Source organism: Chelonoidis abingdonii, chromosome 3 (assembly GCF_003597395.2).
Source record: "Chelonoidis abingdonii isolate Lonesome George chromosome 3, CheloAbing_2.0, whole genome shotgun sequence".
In the NCBI taxonomy this organism is placed as follows: Eukaryota; Metazoa; Chordata; order Testudines; family Testudinidae; genus Chelonoidis; species Chelonoidis abingdonii.
This window is the reverse complement of record NC_133771.1, coordinates 69,236,271-69,257,976: the sequence shown is the minus strand read 5'-3', so window position 1 is coordinate 69,257,976 and position 21,706 is coordinate 69,236,271. Positions and strand designations below refer to the sequence as shown.

At 42.9% G+C, this 21,706-nt stretch overlaps 1 protein-coding gene across 1 annotated transcript in view; it reads left to right on the top strand.

The window, feature by feature from the left end:
• SYNCRIP (synaptotagmin binding cytoplasmic RNA interacting protein) overlaps window positions 1–21,706 on the top strand; it is a 32,734-nt gene that overhangs the window by 7,332 nt on the left and 3,696 nt on the right. Inside the window, exons 5-8 of the mRNA XM_075064560.1 lie at window positions 5,825–6,005; window positions 6,782–6,987; window positions 12,099–12,248; window positions 19,241–19,362. Of these exons, the coding sequence (XP_074920661.1) occupies window positions 5,825–6,005; window positions 6,782–6,987; window positions 12,099–12,248; window positions 19,241–19,362 (659 nt within the window). The remainder of the gene's footprint in view (window positions 1–5,824; window positions 6,006–6,781; window positions 6,988–12,098; window positions 12,249–19,240; window positions 19,363–21,706) is intronic.

The window sequence follows — 21,706 nt, the reverse complement described above, 5'->3', positions numbered from 1 at the left end:
AAAAAAAAAAAAAAAAGATTTTGGTGGGCTCAAAGAACACCAGTCAACGTGCTTGGGGTAAATCCACTTTGTCCGTGCACGCACCTGGTTGTTGCCTTTTTGGTTTCAGCTTTGCTGTTAAACAGCCTGTTACATGAGTTCTCTCCAGATTAGTGGACCAGAGTGATGCAACTGACCAACAGCAAAACAGTGAAAACTGACTGAATGTTTAGGGCTATCAGATGCTGCAAGTAAACTGGAAACACACTTTTTTTTTTTCTCTCTCAAATGAAAAGATTGAATCTTAGGAGTTTCTTAACAGTAGGTTTAAAACTTGACTTTCAAATAGATGGTGTCTTTAAATGCACCATACATGTAGATTGGGAAGGCCATCTATACTGAAATATTAAGCTGATATGATTAAGCTCGACTTAATCCTCCTTCCCTTGTGTATAAGGGGTCTCTAGTGCTGCAAAAGTATGAGGCTTCCTAGCTAAGATATTTATATAATCAGACATTGTATAAAGAACCATATACCATTTAAATTGTTAGACGGGGTGGACTGGGGAAATACAAGGAAAAATTAGTATTCGGGGTTGGCAGGGAAACCTTTCCAGCCTAAGTATTAGGACATGACAATATGTCATTCTTTATAAATTAGTAGCGTCCATTCAGCTGAGGAGTGGGTATGGGAGAAGATACTAATTTAAAGCAAGTTCCTGGGCATTCGTTGGTTTTGTATAAGGTGCCAGCCACACTTCGCTGGTTAAATCATGATTTGGAAAAACTTAACCAGGTGCATACTACCCAGAGGCCAGTTCAGAAGGTAGGAGTGTGGGGATACCAGTGAGATCTGGACACTGTGTGCCTTGGTGAGCAGCCTCTTTGTCTTGGTACTAAGGAGGCTGCTTAGTGGCAAACTCTCTCTTACCACTCACAGGTTGTCTGTTTAGAACCCCATGCTCTCCCCCATCACTTCATGGAAAGAGCTTTTTTTCCCCTCCCATCTTTGAGCCTACCTCTTGACTCTTTGGGCATATGTGTATTTGCTGTTCTTCCCCACTCCGTCCTAAAAGCCTCTTCTGTTCAGAATTTTCAAAAACATAACTGAAGTGAGACAAATGAGAGTGCCAATTTTACTGTTGCCTATAGCTTCTTAATATTAATAGGAAAACTGATGGTAACTTTGTCAATATTCTGCTGCTGGAGTAGCTTGAGCCCTTCTCAGATTCAGGAAGATGATGCTGCATTGATTTACTCAAGTCATATGTGGTGGTTACCGTAGCATCTCAAAGGCTAAAGACTTAATTATGAACTTAAATTTAAAAAAAAAAAAAAAATTTTTCCTACTTACCAGCTTGTGAAAATTTCCTGTTCACCACTTAGATGATTCAAACTCTGGGTTTTGTTTTTAAAATAAAAAAAATAGCTAGAACTGTGTGTGAACTGATTTTAAACATTGTCCCCAAATTTCATTTGAAATGTGCAGAGGGCTGTAATTTAGTTATAACATAGTTTAGTCTTGCTTATTGTTTTGTTATACAGAGAAAGTTAGTGTTGTCTATAATGTAATCTGGCCCTTAGATTGCCATGCTTATCTTTAACATACAAATACTCCTTAAAGTGTTTTAAAGTTTAATGCTACATAGAGGTGAAAATGTCTTGTGAAATTGGGGGATGCAGTATGCTAGTTGAACTCCATGCTCAGTGCTCTGATTGTGTGACTTGCACCTTTTCTGTAAGACTAGTTAAGGTGGCTGTATGTGGCTCATGAAGTGTTTTCAGTGGAACTTTTTGTATAAACCTTAGATTTTGCAGAAGTAAATTGAATTTGTGGAATTTGTAATCCTTTTTTTGGCTCTTTCACTCTTGTAATAAATCTGAATGGAATAATCGGTCTTCACACATACTCCTGTTCTTCAGCATATTAAACTGAGCATTTGTCATCTTGTATTTGCTTTCCCCCTCAATCTTCAGTAGCTTTCAAAGGAGTACTTTAGCAGGAGACTAGTGTGTAATGACATCTTTTTACTTTTAGCACGCTGTATTTATCGTCTGATAAACTGGCTTAACATTTCACTATGGATCACTGTTGAAGTTTGGGGTCATCCTAGTCTTCAGTGAACGTGTGTTCATCACAAATCCATTGCATGACTTGGAACTATTAACAGACTTCACTCAAGAAGTCCATGACTAGAGTAATTTGGGTGTGCTCAGTTGAGATTGAGGCACTGTAATGGAGTGTGTGGTAGAAAATATTCCGTGCCTGGCTGTAATATAACCATTGTTCTGGATTATATTTTTCTTTATCCTACCACTACACAAGATTATCAGGCTGCTTTGTGAAAGATTCTATCATTCTAAATTTCTCCATTTTAGAAGCCTTTTTACTTGCTTGAGGAATGAAGGTTTTTGTCACAATCCATAAAATTATGAGCATGGTTTTATTTATTTCTGTAATGAAAACGCTAGAACTAATACAAAACTGATGACCAGTAGCTCAAATAGAAGTGAGATAAGCCACAGGTGTCTTCAAGTAATTTGTGCCATCTGCACACAGCAGTGTAATTTACTGTTCAATATAGAAAGTGAATACGCTAACTAAAACTGCTATTGTAATTCTCGGTGGGTGAAATGACACAAATTAGTCTCATAAGAGCTGTTGGATTAATACATTTAGTTTACAGAAAGTAGTATGGGATCTTAAATGACTGGCCCCCAAGAGGTCAGACCTGTTTTGCATGCTCAAAAGACACTTCAGTAGTGTGTCTAATACCAGTTTTGGGGCACTGATTCAAAACTGACTTGGGAGAAAGAATAAATATGTTGAATTGGTAATGCTGCTTCTATTGCCTGTGTTCCATGGCAATCTCCCATGTAAATACTGGTCCTGACTCTGCTTAATATAAGATTACAGGTGGCATGTTTAAAGGGACTCTGCTGGTTTACAAAACACTTTTTAAAATCATATGTACATTTGTAACACCCATAGATATTAAACTAAAGATCTGATTTATTTTTTACTATACTATTAATATTTTTTTGCATCTGTTAAATTGTGAGAATAGGTTACTCAGTTTTCTTGTTAAATTAGAGCTTTGCTGTAATGTCTCTGGCCTGCAAACACTTAAGGGAATGTATTAACTTTTAATTTAAAAAAAAAAGAAACATTCCTGTTGCCTTAAATTGTGTAAGTACTTTTTCTTACAAAAGCTACTTTTTGGGCCAGACATGAGGCTGACTGACGTTTAAGGCCCTTTTGAATGGTTATATGCAGTCTTCAATCTAATATACCTGTGTTTAACTGAAGCTATTTGATACCTAAGTAATGGAGTCCTTTCAGCTTTGAGGGATATTGGCCAGTCACCTAAATTTCCAGGGAAACCATACCTAGTAGTTCCTAGGTAGAACATGCTGTTTATCAATAGCATAATAGCTGGTACTACCGTACCGTGGATGTGCAATCTCTGGAACTTCATTGACCTTTTTGAAGCCTTTTTAGCCTGTGAAAGGGAGCTACAGATACTGTTAATGGTTATTTTTAGGTTTTGATTTGGGGGTACTTAACTAGCTGAGAGTTGCCCCTGCAGCCAATAGAGAAATGAGAATCCTCTCCATGTATGGAAGTTTATACTTAAGAATTACCTTGTAGTTCGCTCTTGGTTGTCAGGCATTGGTGAAAATGTTCAGCAAGACACAGAATCGGTGTTATAGCAGGATCAGAGAATTGAGCTAGCAAAACCTGGAAGAAGCAGACTTCAGCATTCACTGCAGAGGAAGTTTGTGAGAACTTGGTCCTACAGAAGAAAAACTACCTGTGTCAATCTCTCAAACAAAATATTGCTTCCAGAATGAATAGCAAGCTACCTGCCTTGAGAAGATTGTTGGCTAAGGGTATGTCCACACTACCTGCCGGATTGGCAGGTAGTGATCGATCTATCGTATCTAGACGAGACACGATAAATTGATCCCTGAACATGCTCCCTGTCGACTCCAGAACTCCTCCAGGGGCGAGAGGCAGAAGCGGAGTCGACAGGGGAGCCGTAGATCCTGCGCTGTGAGGACAGGAAGTAGGGCGATCTAAGATAATGTCAATTTCAGCTAAAAGCTGAAGTTGCATATCTTAGGCCAGGTCTACACTGCGACTTTAAATCGGTTTAATGGCCGATATACCGATTTAACGCTGTATCCGTTCACACGACGTCGTCATTAATATCGAGTTAAACGGCTCCTTAAATCGATTTCGGAACTCCTCCCAAACGAGAGGAGTAGCGCTAAATTCGATAGTGATAACTCGGATTAGGGTTCATGTGGACGGAAATCGACGTTATTGGCCTCCGGGCGGCATCCCAGAGTGCAGCACTGACCGCTCTGGACAGCAATCTGAACTCGGATGCAGCGGGCAGGTAAACAGGAAAAGCCCCGCGAACTTTTGAATTACATTTCCTGCTTGCCCAGCGTGGAGCTCTGATCAGCACGGCTGGCGATGCAGTCTGAAATCGAAAAAGAGCTCCAGCATAGACCGTACGGGAGATACTAGGTCTGATCGCTGTATGGGGAGACAAATCTGTTGTATCCAGCTCCGTTACAGAACACGAAATGCCAAAGCGTTTGAATAAAAAACTCCAGGATACACAGCGCTGCGTGACAAGCGTAACGGGAAGCCAGAGACTCAAATGGACGCTCATGAAGGGAGGGAGGGGGTACTGAGGACTCCAGCTATCCCACAGTCCACAGCAGTCTCTGAAAATTATTTGCATTCTTGGCTGAGCTCCCAATGTCTGTAGGTTCAAACACAGTGTCTGGCGTGGTTCAGGGAACAGCTCCTCAGTTTATTTCCCCCCACCACCACGTGAAAAAAAAAAGGGAAAGATTGCTGTGCTATGGCGTTTGCTCAATGCACTCCGCGAAAAAGGCGCCAAAGGGTTGTCTGCTGCCTTCACAAAGGGAGGGGTGAGGCTGTACCCAGCACCACCCGGGGCAGTGTTTTCTGCCCCATCAGGCACTGTGCTCTCAACACGGAAGTGGGAACTATGGGATAGCTGAGGAACAGCTACCCACAGTGCACCGCTCCTGAAATCGATGGTAGCTTTGGACCATGGACGCAAACAATCGATTTCGGGATCCCACTGTGGACGCGCTAAACCGATTTTATTAGATCTGTTTTGTAATATCGGTTTAAGCTAATTCGAAATAATCGTGCAGTGTAGACGTGCCCTTAGATAGGAAAGTTGATGTTTAAAACCAAACTGGAGAGCAGCCTATGGTGAAGCTTGCAAGGAAAATAGCTAATTTATGTGTGGTGTGTGTCTCTTTTTTGCTACGGTTTTTGTCCAGAAGTTGCTTGAATTGGTGGAGAGGTCAAGCAGTGTATGCATATTGTCTATACCAGAGCCATAGTTTTTTCAATAGTAGGCTTTTCTTTGTGATCTGAACCTGAATACCTGCTATTATGTGCATCATTCAGTTTAAAGAAGAGCTTATAGTTGGTAACTGGGGAAGTTTTTCTCTGCAGTGTGACTGGAAGCAGTACCTTTTTATTGTTAACACTTGAGATAAAATAAGCGTCAACTGCTGTAGTTCTGCATAGTGCATCATCTTGTGAAGACTGAGACAGTAGAAGCTTCTTCCGGAAGTAAAGCTTGATTCTCAAGTCAAGACATAGGGAGAAATAGTTTTGGGCTGAAACTGGGGACCAATGGCAAAGAATGTGAATGTACCACAAGTGTAGTAGTCTAACAACTGTTGTATGCACACATCAGGCCACTGAAGGGTTAATACCTCACTGTTCATCACAGCTGTAGGGAAGTAAAATACCTGCTATAGATGTTTTTGAGTGGGGAAGAGTGAATGGTTGGTAATAACTTACCATTGTCTGTGTTTCTTTCAGTATAATAATCATGAAATTCGTTCTGGAAAACACATTGGTGTATGCATCTCTGTTGCCAATAATAGGCTTTTTGTTGGCTCTATTCCTAAGAGTAAAACCAAGGAACAGATTGTTGAAGAATTTAGTAAAGTAACAGGTAAGTCAGTAAGTGTATTGGGAACTGGGTAAAATAAATGTGAGTGATCAGTGATGATTTTTTTCACCATCTTTCGGCTGATGTTGAATGATGACAATCTTTTAAACTGAGATCACTTAGTTTTGTCCTGAGTGTTCAGACTTCTCACTTTTGAAGGAACCAGGAATAATGTATCCTTGCCTAAACCATTGTGGTGTTTTGGAATAATACATATTTTCTTTTATTTGAATCTCTGTAACTAAACCTAGATTATGTACTTATTTAACCTAATGAATAATTGGCAAATACGATAAAAGGAAAGTTTCTTTTAAAGAAATGCATTGTTCCACAACTCACTGAAGTTCCTTCAGTATCAAAGGATGTACTAGTCTCCTTTTCAAATGCAAATTTTAACCAATATGGAGAGAGTTCTGTGCTTGAGTCCTTTGTATTAGTGGATTAAAGTTACTGACTTCTCTTTAATGCAAAGGCATCCGAAAAGAGTAATGTGAAGGAAGGCTTTCAGAAGTCTTCTAAACACAAAACTGTTACTTTTTATGGGACAGGAATAGTTATGTCCATTGATGCTAAGATGCTGCAGTGATATGTGATATAAAAACTTAGTATTCTGAAAGTACAGAAATGTATCTTGGTGTTTTTCCTCACCAATCTTTGGAAGCTAATTCATGCTTTCACATCGTCTTGTAACTTACATATTTCCTTAAGTAGGATCATTCCTTCGCTTTATGATATAGCACATCAGTTGAAACCAAATTAAATATTCTGCTTAATTTCAGAGGGTCTCACAGATGTCATATTGTATCATCAACCGGATGACAAGAAAAAGAACAGGGGTTTTTGTTTCCTTGAATATGAAGATCACAAAACTGCTGCTCAGGCCAGACGTAGGTTAATGAGTGGAAAAGTGAAAGTCTGGGGAAATGTTGTCACAGTTGAATGGGCTGACCCTATAGAAGATCCAGATCCTGAAGTTATGGCAAAGGTAATAAAGCAACTGAGAATATAATTATACCTACATCACTTAAATTGTCATAAGGTAAATATTTCTGGTAGTAGCACTGTGTTGAAATACCACTTTCTTGATAGAGGAGTTAAAGCGGGGTTGTAAAGATGTGAATACATTCTGAACATTTGAAAAGTAAAAGGAACTTTTACAGTTTTAACAGGAATTTCACGGGCAAGTAGTATTTACTACTGATTGGGCCTGACAGGAAACAAAGATCATCAGCCAATGCTAAAAAATCTTATGCCATGATTCCTGTAATCTACCTGTACTCTAATAGTATGTAAGTGACATAGTGGCATCAGAATCAAAGTTGCCTTGTGGCTTCACACTAAGGACTTGATTCAAAGGAATCGGTGGGAATATTTGGTTCAGCCCATAAAACTGAGTTTAAATAAACATGGAGCTTCATATCTGTAGTTCTTGAAATTGTATTATTTCAAGGAACATAAACCTGAATTTTCTTAAATCCTTGTCAGAATCCAAGAGGCTATACTTTCACAATCTAGTAATTACTTCTTAGACATTATTTCAGTCATGGTGCTGTGTTTTTTTTGTTTTGTTTTTTGTTTTTTCAGACCCCCTGAAACAGTAGTGAAAGCATTCTAGAGTACAATTTTCCTGTAGCTTAAGTTCTTCATATCAAAATACTAAGTTTGGGGAGCATTTTTAATAACGAGAACAGTTCTTTATGACATATTTTGCCACAGTGGAAGCAGATGAATTGATGCTTATCTGAAAACTACTATTCTCAGATGTTGCCCAGTCCTGTCTCTTTGGTTCTGTTGCCCGGCCCCTAGCACAATTCCCCCCAGATAGCTCTTTTCTGAGTTCCCTTTTCTCTCTATCACATCTGCCATTCCAGACATGAGATGGTTGATTGACTAGTAGGCATCCTAGTTTGGTGGACTTGGTAAGATGTCTTGGATGGGGTCACCTCTTTTGGTGAGCCAAATGGGGTTCATCTTATGAAATAGCTGCTTTTCTAGCAGAAATATAGTCTTAGACTGTTTTGCTTGCCAGGTTTAATCACCCCTTGTTTTCTTGTCCAGTGTTGTAGTCACTCAACGCCAGGGAGTATGCCGAATCTTGCAGATAGTTTGTCTGCAAAATGGCACTTCCTCTGTAGTGTGGCTTCTTCCTGTGATCAATCTGGATCACAAGAGAGGAGCCGTGATCCATTTAACTTTTTATGTGGCCATTGGTGAGGGACTTCTGCTGGTGAAACTTAACATCAGATGAATAGGAAGTGAAGGGAGCATGAATAGGAAGAAAGTACTGGGTAGCAGGCTTCTGGGGCAGAGCTGTGGAGGTGGGGAACATAAGAGTTAGGAAGCAATGCTTCCTGGTTCCCTCCCCCATTCTGCATACAAGTGATTTTGTCTAAACTAAAAACTTCTTGCACAACACCACATGCAGATATATGGAGTTCTGAAGGAGAGGAGCTACTCTATAGTAGGCCTTCGAACATCTGTCAGATCAGGAATGCTCTTCTGTAAACTTATCCACAGACCCACTTAAATTTTGATTCTCTTTAAAATAAACAAAACCTTTACTTGTGCTAACTTAGTTAAGGTTGCCAGTCGCTTATCTAAAAGTATAGCACTGCATTGGCACGGTAGCACTTGGTGAAGACGCTACCTAGGCCAATGGGAGAAACCCTCCTATCGACATAGCATTATCAACACCAGGAGTATGGCATGAGGAGGGATAGCTCAGTGGTTTGAGCATTGGCCTGCTAAACCCAGGGTTGTGAGTTCAGTCCTTGAGGGGGCCATTTAGGACCAATCCCCAAATCCCTGCTTTGAGCAGGGGGTTAGACTAGATGACCTCCTGACGTCTCTTTCAGCCCTAAGAATCTGATTCCATGATAACTGCATTGCTCAGGAGTGTGGATTTTCTACATACGGACATCTGTAATGTAGGCTAGGCCTCAGAGTGCTGTATGTACGTGTACAGTTCCTACAAATCATGAAAACTGCAAGGTTAGACACGGCTACCCTTACGCCTGAAGTGGTTTAAAATAGAAGGGTGAGTTGAGGTTGGAAGTTGGAGAAGTTGAACTTGTGCTTTGTGGAGGCTTGCTTGGTAGCAGTCTTAGTAATCTGAGTCTGTGGTTGTGGTTGATAAGGCACGTGAATTCAGGATTGTGTAGTTTTTTATTTCCTTAACCAGCAAATTCCTAGATTTTTCAATACTGCAGAATCAACATTTTCCTTAAGTTAATGTTTTTTTGTATAGTAGTGGTTTTGGCATTCTCAGCATCCTGACATATCATAGTGCAGGCAGAATTCAAGAGGCAATTCAGTAGTTACTGTTGCATGGACCTTGCAGAGCAAAATCAAGGCTGGCAATGTAAGCAGCCAGTTAACCTGAGCGGTGTCTTTGAAATCTTGGACACAGTCATGTGGCTGTGGGTACGTGGCTCATAACTTAACTATTTCATTATGTCCAAACTAAAAGGGAATTTTATTTTTTCTCTCCCATTTCAACCCAAAAGGGGGAAGGCATGTCATCTGAGAAGAATGTCTTGTCTTGGCTTCCTAATGCTTCAACTGACGTGTTCATTAGTGCGTGGTTCTCAACCTTTTCAGACTATTGTACCCCTTTCAGGAATCTGATTTTGTCTTGAGTACCTCAAGTTTCATCTCACTTTAAAACTACTTGCTTACAAAATCAGATATAAAAATACAAAAGTGTCACAGTACACTATTACTGAAAAATTGCTTATTTTCTCATTTTTACCATATAATTGCAAAATAAATCAAATGGAGTATAAATATTGTACTTGCATTTCAACGTACAGTATATAGAGCAGTATAAACTAGTCATGTGAAATTTTAGTTTGTACTGATTTCACTAGTGCTTTTTATGTAACCTGTTGTAAAACTGGGCAGATATCTAGATAAGTTGATGTATACCCCCTGGAAGACCTCTACATACCCCCAGGCATGTACTCCTGGTTGAGAACCACTGTGTTAGATCAAGCTTGTTGATTACATACATAGGACACACAGTTTGACCAGGTCTGAGGCATTAGCGAATAGAATCTGTCTGTACTGGAGAAAGTCTTAATCAGTGATATCCCTGCAGTTAATTGAAAATCATCTTGAATCAACACATGCTTCAGCTCTTTTTTTGGAGAGGCAACAACTGATCTAATGTACACCTGAGATTGGAAGGGTGGGTGTTGAGGTTGCCAATTTGAAGGACCATTGTGGACTGTCTACCTAAGGCTGCCAGTGAACCTGTAAAGCTTGTCTGCCAAGTCCACTGCTGTTCACCCTTTCTCATAATAAATGACAAGGGGATAGTCAATTAAATTGGATGGCAACAAATTTAAAACCAAAATCCTTTTTCACACCGCAAAATTAGATTGTGAAATTCATTGCCACAAAATATCATTGAGGCAAAGAGTTTATTGGGATTATGAAAGGACTTGGACGCTTACATGATAACAAGACTATCCAGAGGAGTTAAGGTTTAAAAAAAGATTTTGGAAGAGGACAAGCTATTGGAGTCAGGGCAGACTCTAATGTGGGTTAAAAACCTTCTTTGAGAGTATGTTGTTCTGTTGCCTACAGTGAAATTTTTTTTGCCTTTCCTCTGTACCTGTTGCAGTTTGGCCATTGTTGAAGACAGGGTACTGGACTAGATGGACCACTGGTCTGATCCAGTATTGCAATTCCTATGTTCCTCTACTTCCTCTCCCATACACTTTCTCTGTGGGCCTTTAGCCAAGGATTCATCTATAGATCCCTGTCTGAGTCTACAATTTCTGCCCATCCATGTCCCTTCTCCCCCAAGATTCTGCTTCTTAATATACTGCACATGAGTATACAGGTTATGCCACTTTTCATCCTGATAAGCCACTTGTGATTCAGAATGAGAGAATCAGGTGCTGGCTGGTGCTACTGCAGCAGGAGGAGAGCTGACCACTGTGTTCCTCACAATCCCATAACCTGCTGCCTTTGGTCCCTCCATCTGCTCTGGAGGGACTATAGCGGGGGGGAGCTGGTAGCTAAGGAATTCTGAAGCATGATCACCAACTGCACTCTGCCTTGCTGTATTTTCACTGGTTAAAAGTCTGTGGATCACTGAGTGGTGCAACCTGAGCCAGTAAACTACTGGGAAGAGGGCTGGGGTGGAAAGTGCAATCTTACCTATTTATCTGCAACTTGATTTTTTGATGGAAAACTTGCGGACTGAGCTGAGGAGCATTTATGGGCAGGGGAATAGAGACGGTGGTCTGGCATTACTAATAAGGGATATGGTGGATGGGGATGGAGAAGATACTCAGCTGCAAGCAAAAGAGGCTTGTGGATTGAGGGAGCTTTATTTTACAGACCTTTTCTTTGACAGGTATCAAGGTTGATAGCCTACACATTAGTACATCTGCTCTAGGGCTGCAAGGGTATATCTTAAACCAATTTGAGGGTGGCTTGTGTGAATCCTCTTGGTGCTTCATTGAGTACTGCACAGCATAGCTGTCTGACTTCTCTAATATAGACCAGGCCTTACGTAACTTTCTCCCATACTAGATAAGATTGCTAAGCCTCAGGCTTTGCATTTCAGGTTGCCCTCTTACTGTTCTGTATTTCCTTTTGTCATAGACAGTAAAAGTGTATTCTAACCAACAATATTTGATATGATAGCTTCAAGGCACTTGATGGTGGAGGCAAAATTGGCTAAGCAAAGAAGGCATGCTGAGTGATTAGATATTACAGTGATGGGTGCTTAAATTCTTAATATTTTGAATAGTTAACTTCTACATATATCTATCCTTAGTTGCTAACTTTACTTTTTGAAATGATTTAAAAAAGGGTCCTTTGAGGTAAAACTTACTGATAGGACTTTTTTCAGTAACATCACTGATTAGAAAGATGTATTTGTGGTGATTGTTCAGTAATATTGAATCATTTTATCCAACTGTCAAATCAGCAAACTGATTTCTCAAACTCATTGCAGAATGTTGCGTATAAATAGAATGACTTTATATTTTTGATATTAGCTGTAGCTCTAACGTTTTGTGAAATTAATTGTATTAAGCAAAACTTGTAAACTGAAACTTGCCGTTTGTTGCCTTTTAGGTGAAAGTGCTCTTTGTGCGTAACCTTGCCAATACTGTAACAGAGGAGATTCTAGAAAAGGCCTTCAGTCAATTTGGAAAATTAGAGCGAGTGAAGAAACTAAAAGATTATGCTTTCATTCATTTTGATGAACGGGATGGTGCTGTAAAGGTAGGTTAAAGGGACTTCAATTTTATGTGCATAGAAGTTAACGCATTTGAATTTTAAAAATTGGATACTTTTGGGGAAAAGATCAGTCTGAGGGATTATGTGAAGCATTAAATTGTTAATTTGTAACACCATAAAATGAAGTTACATGTTGGGTCTTTCCATAGAATGTTCTACACTATCTGAATTCAGGGAAGGAGAATGCTTCATTAAATTGCTGTTAATAGTGGTGACTATTTTCTTATCTGTTTAAAACTAGAAGATTCTGTTTTAAGCTAATGGCTTTTTGTGAAAACAGTGACTGGGATGCCAGAACTCTTTAATCCACTTGTAATCAAACAGAAGGAAATTCCTTTGGGGTTAAAAGACCAATTTTGCTACCTGAGAATCGTGGTAGAAAATTTTGTTAGTAATGTAAGCACTGAAACACAAAACAAACTTCCTAAGAGCCGAGTTAACTGTCCTTCTTTTGCTAACAGGGATATCCTAGTGAGTGTTTACTCTCTCCTTCTTTCCACCCTTCTTCCTTGTGATATACTCTCTTCCCTGAGGCGAAATCCAGGAATAACTCCTTTGTTTCATCCCTTAGCTTTGTGTTGCTTCATCATTTGGTAGAATGACAGGCAGAATTTGTTCACATACCAGATTTCTACACCTTTGGGTGAAGCGTGCACATAGGTTTGCACCTTTCCCCACTTGTCTAGATAGCTTGGTGAAGAAGCTTGGGTGTACGGAGTAAGAATCCCTACTGTACATGCATCGTCTCAAGGCTGGGTCTCCTTTGGAGTCTAGAGGATCCTTTAAAGTGGTAGGATCTCTCAGGTCCCCCTCTTTTGAAACTCATTTGCAAACATTTGGTGGGAAACTTTTTTTTGTATAGATAGAATGACAATATCCACTTCTGTTACATAAGGCTGAGGTGCAGATTTCCTTTTGCACCTAATCGGTAAGGAAAAGTTTATAAATGGAAAACAAAAGAGCAAAAATGTTCCTCGACTGATTGCTCATGTCCATTTCAAAAGATGTGTGCACACTGCATGCACAATCAGAAGGTTTTACCCTAGCAGTACCTGTTGGGTCAGCTGTGAAGCCCCCAGAAGTGGTGCGTTTATGGCAGTCTATGTGGGTCCCTGCCAATCGGCTGCGTGCTCAGTTCCTTCTTACCGCCAGTGATGGTCATTGGAGCAACTCGTCTCTTGCTTTGCAAGTGTTTCCTAAGGTTTTTTGTGTATATCATTATTTTTCACTAGATTGTTAGCTTTATTAGTGTGTTTAAGTTGGAGGATGGGGGGGTTCCCCCCCGATATGTTTCCCCGTCACTGGGGCATGCTGCAGCCCCAGGGGTTTAAGCCATGCGAGAGGTGCAGTAAGCTTATGCCCAAAGGGGATTCGCATGCTGCTTGTCTTAAGTGCTTAGGAGAGGGCAATTTGCAAGACAAGTGCACCATTTGCATAGGATTCAAGCTCAGAACTGAGAGAGAGCGAGAGCCTGTCGCCTCAGGCTCCTTTTTAATGCGCTTCGGTCCCAACCAGCTCAAGAGTCTGAACCGGCAGCCTCAGTGCATAGTGCACCGGTCTCGGTGCGGGACACCTCAACACCAAGGAAGGACTTGCATAAGTAGCATCGACATCACTCCCCTGCATAGAAGGCCAGCTCATCAGTGCGGCAAAGTTCACAATCCCTGGTGCCACACAAGGAAGAGGAGGCAGCCCTGCTCCGCCAAGAATGGTAGGCAGGACTCCACCGTGGTGCGTGCAATGTCAGGACACCAGAAGGCTGGCGCGTCTGTCCCAGTACCGTTAACTCTGGCCTTGAGGGCAGGTCAGTTGAATCTGGTGTTGGACTTCCTGCTCTAGTAAGTGTTGGAGGGGGACTTGGACCTCCCCTCCACACCAGATAGTTTCAAGGCCGCATGGGACTTAATTGCCATGACAGCACAGTCCCCAGCCTCTCATTCCCATGTACCAGCTCTGGTATAGGCTGGGCAGGCCAAGGCGTTGGCACCGTCTACAGCACATCCACCATGTTTATGGCACTGTTTTCCATCACTGCAGCACTGCTCCCTGGTGCTGTTGGGATCCGCTCCTCCCTGGTCAGGCTCGGACTACTGATCAGAGCCTGAGGCAGAGTCATCCGTGTCCTGACGTAGCTGGTGCTGCTCAAGATCCCAGTACCGGTCTCAGCACCAGGGGGTGCAGGAACCCTCGCTACCGATGGTGTCCTGGCCTCTCCAGTGGCAGGGACCAGTACGCTGGCCCTTTTGGATACCTTAGGCTTACCACCTGGGCCAAGGGCAGGGCTCCAGGGCAGCATCGGTGGTCTCCACTGCTTGTGCTCCACCTTCTGCAATGTCTGTTGTCCCTGACCAATCCAGGACTCCCGAGGACCCACCGTGGAGTTCAGACCCTAGGCCTCCTGCACAGAGTGCACAGTTGGAGTCACCTACACCTGCAGCCCCCTTACCACCAGTGATTGCATCATTGGATGTTCCTGAGGTCACCACATCCCTTCCGGCGATGGACATGAAAGCCCACCAGGACCTCCTCAGGATGGTGGCCCAGACCCTTAATATGGCCACAGAGGAGGTGGTGGAAGACTCAGACTCCGTGGTGGACATACTTGCCCCAGAGGGTCCTTCTGTAGTGCCACTGCTGCTTATTAAGACCATCCAGACCACCATGAAAGTGCTCTGGCAAACCCCAGCCTCTATACCACCAATGGCCAGGGTTGTGGAGAGGCAATACTTTGTCTTGCAAAGGGGGTCTGAGCACCTCTTCACTCACCCCCAACCCAGGACATTGTTGGCTGATGCAGCAAACCACAAAGAGCGGCGTGGGGAGCCAGAGCTTACCCCTAAAAATAAGGAAACTAAGAAGCTGGATCTCCTTCAGTTGAAAGGTATACTTGACTCTAGTTTCGAATCTCCAGTCAGCAGGCAGTACTTAGCTGCTATGCATACAACTCCTGGAAAGCCCTCTCCAAGTTCCAGGAACTGCTCCCATCAAACTCACAACAGGAGTTTGCAGCAGTCATAGAAGAAGGCAAGGTGATGGCTAGAACCTTCCTCCAGGCAGCTTTGGACTCTGCCGATTTGGCAGTGTGAACCCAGGCTACGACTGTCACCATGAGGTGTTGCTCATGGCTGCAAGCTTCTGGACTCCCGGCAGAGGTCCAGAATACTATAAAGGACCTTCCTTTTGACTGTGCAGGGTTGTTTATGGACAAAACAGACTCTAGACTGCACAGTCCCAAGAACTCACATGCAATCCTCAAATCTCTGGGTATTTGTACGCCAGCACCCCAGAGAAAACCCTTCAAGCCTCAGTCTCCTTCCTGATTCTATCCAGGTCCCGGAGGAGGGGCAGAAACAGGAGACGTCCCCTCAGTCCAGGGTCAAGGCTCCTCTAAGCAGCCCCCTGACTTGAAGCCAAACTTTTGAAGGTGTGCCCAGGGATGGAGCACCAGCCCAAATCCCAGATCCTTGCCTTCCCTTTCTGAATCATCTGTCCCACTTCTACCATGCCTGGGTCCAGATTACTTCAGAATGCTGGGTTCTGAGCATGGTGGGGTGGGATAATCTAGCCAATTCTGGCCCTCTCTGCCTTCCCCATCCCTCTTCAGGGACCCCTCTCATGAGCAACTCCTGCTACAGGAGGTGCAATTGCTTCTCAAGCTGAGGGCAATAGAGGAGGTTCCTCAGGAGTTCAGGGACAGGGGGTTCTACTCCTGATACTTCCTCATCCTCAAGACCAAGGGTAGGCTCAGGTCTGTCCTGGATCTGCAAAAGCTCAGCAAGTTCATAAGAAAGCTGAAGTTTCGTATGGTCTCTCTGGCCACCATCATTTCTTCCCTGGATCCAGAGGACTGGTATGCCATCCTCGACTTGAAGGACACGTACTTTCATATATCGATTTATCCCGGCACACAGGAGTTTCCAGAGATTCGTAGCCTACACTGCCAGTTCACCATACTACCATTCAGACTTTCAGTGGTCCTGCGTGTGTTCACAAAGTGGATGGCAGTGGTAGCAGCCTCCCTGCACAAATGCCAGGTACAGGCCTTCCCATACCTGGACGAATGTCTCGTAAAGGGCAGTTCCTGAGTGCAAGTGTTGGAGCACGTGGCCCACGCATGAACCACTTTCAGCAGGCTAGGGCTCATTCTGAATGCACCCAAGTCTACTGGTCTCAACCCAGAGAATAGCGTTCATCAGCACTCTCCTGGATTCTACTCAGGCCAGAGCTTCCGTATTTGAGTCCCAGTTCCTAAGCATTAAGGGCATCCTCGATAGCCTCCACCGGTTCCCAACCACCACAGCCAGAAACTGCATGAAGCTTCTGAGGCACATGGCACCCTGCACATATGTAGTGCAGCATGCCAAGTTGCACCTTTGCCCCCTCCAGGCTTGGTTGGTGAGTGTATACAGACGCAGCCGGGACTCTCTGGACAGACTAGTTAACCCTCCCTCCCTCCCTCCCAGGATTCTCGAGTCCCTCAGCTGGTGGCTACAACCTCAGGTGGTCTGTATGGAAGTGCCCTTCGCCAGACCTGAGCCCTTGCTGTCGCTTGTCACTGATGCATCAGAGACAGGCTGGGGAGTGCACTTGAGCAGTATCAGGATTCAAGGCCTGTGGTCACAACCAGAACTATCGCTGCACATCAATGTCAGAGAGCTGAGAGCGGCTTGCCAGACGTTTCAGGCCCAGTTCTGCTGGACAAGACCACAGCAGTGTTCTATATAAACAAACAGTGTGGTGCTCGTTCCCTTCTCCTGTGCCAGGAATCTCTCCGGTTGTGGGACTTCTGCATTGTACATTACATTCAGCTACAAGCCTCCATATCTACCAGGAGCGCAGAATGAACTAGCAGACCATCTTAGCCGCTCATTCAGCACTCACAAGTGGTCACTCAGAGGGCATCGCTCTTTTGATCCTCCAGAGATGGGGATATCCCCGTGTGGACCTGTTCGTGACACAGAGCAACAGGAAGTGCTTCCTGTTCTTCTCCTTTCAGAACCACAGCTACGGCCCCATAGTGGATGCCTTTCACCTACCATGGATGATTCAGCTGCTATATGCATTCCCACCCTTCCAGCTCATACAGACAGTCCTCTTCAGGATCAGCAATGCAGGGCTTCAGTCACCCTCATAGCACCTGCGTGGCCATGATAGCACTGATTCACCACGCTGCCGAACTCATCAGTGGACAGGCCAATGGCCCTCCCCATGCTTCTGGATGTCTATCACAGCAGACTATATCCCAACCTGGAGTCCCTCCGCTTCCTGTTAGGGAAGTTGTGTCGGGAAGCAGGAAACCTTCTACTCTCACAATATACCTGGCAAACTGGAAGTTCTTCTCCATTTGGTCCCTACAGAAAGGTCTCTCTCTCCTCTCTCCCCCCTCCTCCCCCCTTCCACCGTGCCTCTTGTACCTGAAGCAGTAGGGGTTGACTGTCTTCTATTAAGGCGCACCTGGTGGCCATTTCAGCCTTCCACCTGGGCGTGTGGGGGCTTAGATAGGCTTTATCCCCAGGTGAGGCAATGGGACCTTAAGTTGGTTCTTTCTAAACTTATGGGTCCCCCCTTTTGAGCTACTGGCGACCTGCCCCTTATCCTTTCTTTCCTGGAAAGTGGCTTTTCTGGTGGCCATAACCTCGGCCAGAAGGGTTCCCGAGCTCAGAGCACTTACTTCCAAGCCCCATGACGTTGTCTTTTACAAAGACAAGGCGCAGCTACGCCCATACCCAGTGTTCTTACCTAAAGTAGTCTTGCATTTTCATGTGAATCAAGACATATTTCTACTGGTATTCTTTCCCAAGCCTCATGCCAGCAACAAAGAAAGAACACTCAATTCCCTTGGCGTCAGGCATGCTCTAGCCTTTTATATTGAACGCACTAAGCTGTTTTGTAAGTCACCACAGCTCTTTATTGCAGTAATTGCTGAGAGGTTGAAAGGGCTCCTTGTCTTGTCTCTGCAGTTGTGGATCATATTCTGCATCAGAGCGTGCTACGACTTAGCTAAAATTCCAGCCCTGCTGTTAATGGCATGCTCCACAAGAGCGCACGTGTCATCTGCCTCATTCCTTGTGCAGGTCCCTATCAAAGACATGGAAGACAGCAACGTGGTCTTCCATCCACACCTTTACTTTGCACTACACCATCACCCAACAGGCGCGGGACAGTGCAACCTTCAGCAAGGCAGTACTGCAGTCAGCAACTTGGCGAACTCCAACCCCTCTGTCGAAACTCTTGGGAGTCACCTACTGGAATGGATGTGAGCAATCACTCAAAGAAAAAGACAAGTTATCTAGTTTTCGTAACTGTTCTTAGAGATGTGTTGCTCATGTCCATTCCAAAACCTGCCCGTCTTTTCTTGCTGGAATACTCCAACAGAGGGAACTGAGCAGGCAGCCGGCCGGCTAGACCTATATACGCTGTCATAAAGGGGCCGCTCCAGGGGGTGCCACAGCCGACCTAATGGGTACTGCTAAGGTAAAACCTTTTGACGAACGTGTGTGTGTACACCTTTTGGAATGAACATGTGTAACACATCTCGAACAGTTACGAAAGGTAGGTAACATCTATTGTTAAATCCACAAGATTGGTCTCTTGCTCTAGGAGCAGAGCACTTCCTTGTATACAGATATTTTTCGCTTAAATCTAACTAAGCTTTACTGCTACCCCATTGTTGTAAATATGATTCTTAATGAGATCCCAGAGCTGAATTTTGGGATGCTTGTTTGCAAAGATTGCAATAGTGTGTTCCCAGTTGTAAGTAGAAGACATTTAAGAACAGGTAAAGGCCATCGTGGTTTTGAAAATCAAGCTTTAATAATTCTTTGAAACCCCAAGAGTAATCTGCAGTCTGACTTCCAGATACAGAATCAAAGGTGATACCTTTGGGGGGGGAAAAAATCCTATTCTTTTTCTGCCCCTTAAAATATGTCCCTAAACGTCCTTAGAAGTATATCTAAAAATCTGGTTACTTCCTTCAGGCAATGGAAGAAATGAATGGCAAAGATTTAGAGGGAGAAAATATTGAAATTGTGTTTGCTAAGCCACCAGATCAAAAAAGAAAAGAACGGAAAGCTCAGAGGCAAGCAGCTAAAAATCAAATGTAAGTATAAATTTGTGCACGCTGTGTATTGATTATTACACAAAAATGTGCCTTTTACAAAAACCATAGCATGGGGATTATGTAGCAAGTATAATGAAGTGTATTAGTGTCTCAAATTTCACTTCCATAAGTGTAGATACATTTGAATAGTTACTATATAGAGGAATTACTGTTATATCACAGTAGTGCCCAAAGGCCAGCCTCGGCCAGGATTGGGGTCACATTTTGCCAAGTGCTGTTCAAAAATAAAATTGCTGCCCTGGAGAATTTACAGCCTAAATTCAGTAGTGACTGAACTGGATGCATGTCCACTTATCCAGGTCAAATTTGAAGATCATAGGAGCAAATTGGGAGAGATGAGCTGGTCACCTTCTAAAGACCCTACATACCTTTGTACTGTCAGGTGCACCCGTGTGAGATGCATGCTCATCTGATCAAACTTTGAAGCAGTAATATGGTGCCTACATGTAAATTGTTGGTGTGATTGCTCTCTGTCCAACAACATTTTTGCCACTTCAGTGATGATCAGTAAGCCTGTGAAGATTTTAAAAATGAAAGTAAGGATTTTACATTAATGTGAAGATCTTGCAGAACAAAAAATTAGTGATTTGCTACTGTAGTCTTTAATGTTTTTATATATTTTCTACTTGGGTTTAAATTGGGTATCCTGCAGTTTTCCTCACTCCCAGCCTGTATTTCCAAAAATATCTGTGCTGCTGCTTGACATCCAAAAGACGGAATGGCTCGATAAAACAGAATAATACAAATTTTTAGATGGTGACCTCATGCACAACTGGAATTTAAGATTGCCTTGCTTGCAGCTGCCCCAAAGTTCTCACTGACCCTGCTATTCCTTTCCCTGGTCATGTTAGCCATAGGCTTCACTAGTCTCTTTTGGACTATACTCTTAGGGTTTGTCTACGCTACCCACCGGATCGGTGGGTAGCGATCAGTTTATCGGGGATCGATATATTGCATCTGATCTAGACGCGATATATCGATCCCTGAACGCACTCCCGTCGACTCCGGAACTCCACCAGAGCGAGCAGCGGTAGCGGAGTCGACGGGGGAGCTGCGGCTGTCGATCCCGTGCTGTGAGGTAAGTCGAAATAAGATACTTGGACTTCAGCTACTCTATTCGTGTAGCTGAGGTTGCATATCTTGCATCAAACCCGCCCCCTAGTGTAGACCAGGCCTCAGTGTCAAAATTTTTTGCCTTCCTCATTTACGTCTTTCCGTTAGGCAAATCAGCTTCCTTTGTCTCTCCTGTATTCTGTATCTCAGATGCAGCCATAAGAATACCTGTTAGTGAAGTACAGTTTAGAGTAGTATTGGAAGTTACGTGAACATATTTTTATGTAGAGTCTGCATGTCTTATTTTGTTGATACTTATTTGACATCCTATTCTCTCTTCTTCCCTCCCCTCTCTCCATCTCCGGTGTCAAAAGGAAAAACTGGTGTTGAAAGGAAAAAAAGTTCCCATAGTGGTGTTGAAAGGAAAAAAGTTCCCAAAGTCTCCTTTTAGTCCTGTATCTAGGCTCTGATAGTGCCCCGTACCTCATTCTATAGAGGAAAGTGTGATTTCCTCAAAAGGCACCTGATCAATTATAGAATACTATACTCTTTCCCCCCTCCCCCCTTGGGAGAGAGGAGTGGATTCTGGTGTAACTAGCTGGCCATCAGAGTATTCTCTAAAGCTTAACTATTACATCAGCCATACTTACTCTGTTTAGTGTAACTGCCTATATTTTTATTAAATATCTGAAACTTTATTGCCTCAAGTGTACAGTAACAAATTTCACAGTTCTCATACTGCATAGAATGTCATTGTATAATCTATTGTATAACTATACTAATTCATTTATTTTACGTGCCTCTGTTACTCTGAAATTCTGTGCTAAACATTTCCAGTCACTCTCTCCTATTTTGCGTAAAAGCAGTGATAGGTGCCTTGTTCAGTCCCTCTTTCAGATCCATTGATTTCGAGTAACTCTTAGATATCTATCATTCCTCTTTGATCTGGCAAACTAACTAAAATACCACTATGAAGGCAGACAAGCAGTTCTATTCAAAGACTTATTCTGGGCATATTTGGGTTTTAAATGTGCTATTTACATGTTGAATTGCAAGGGTTTTTAATTTCTCTAGGATTCAAAAAGATGAAAGGGCAGGGGAGAACATAGCTATAAAATGTGTGTGGTTAGTGCTGTCTTTGTTAGTTGAAAGAAGCTGGCTGTGATTTCTCAGATCTTAGAGAGGCATTTTGTAAATATAGTACAGATTAGTTTTAAATAACCATGTACTTTTCTCTTCTTATGTACTTCTAGTTAGTCTAAATTGTAAC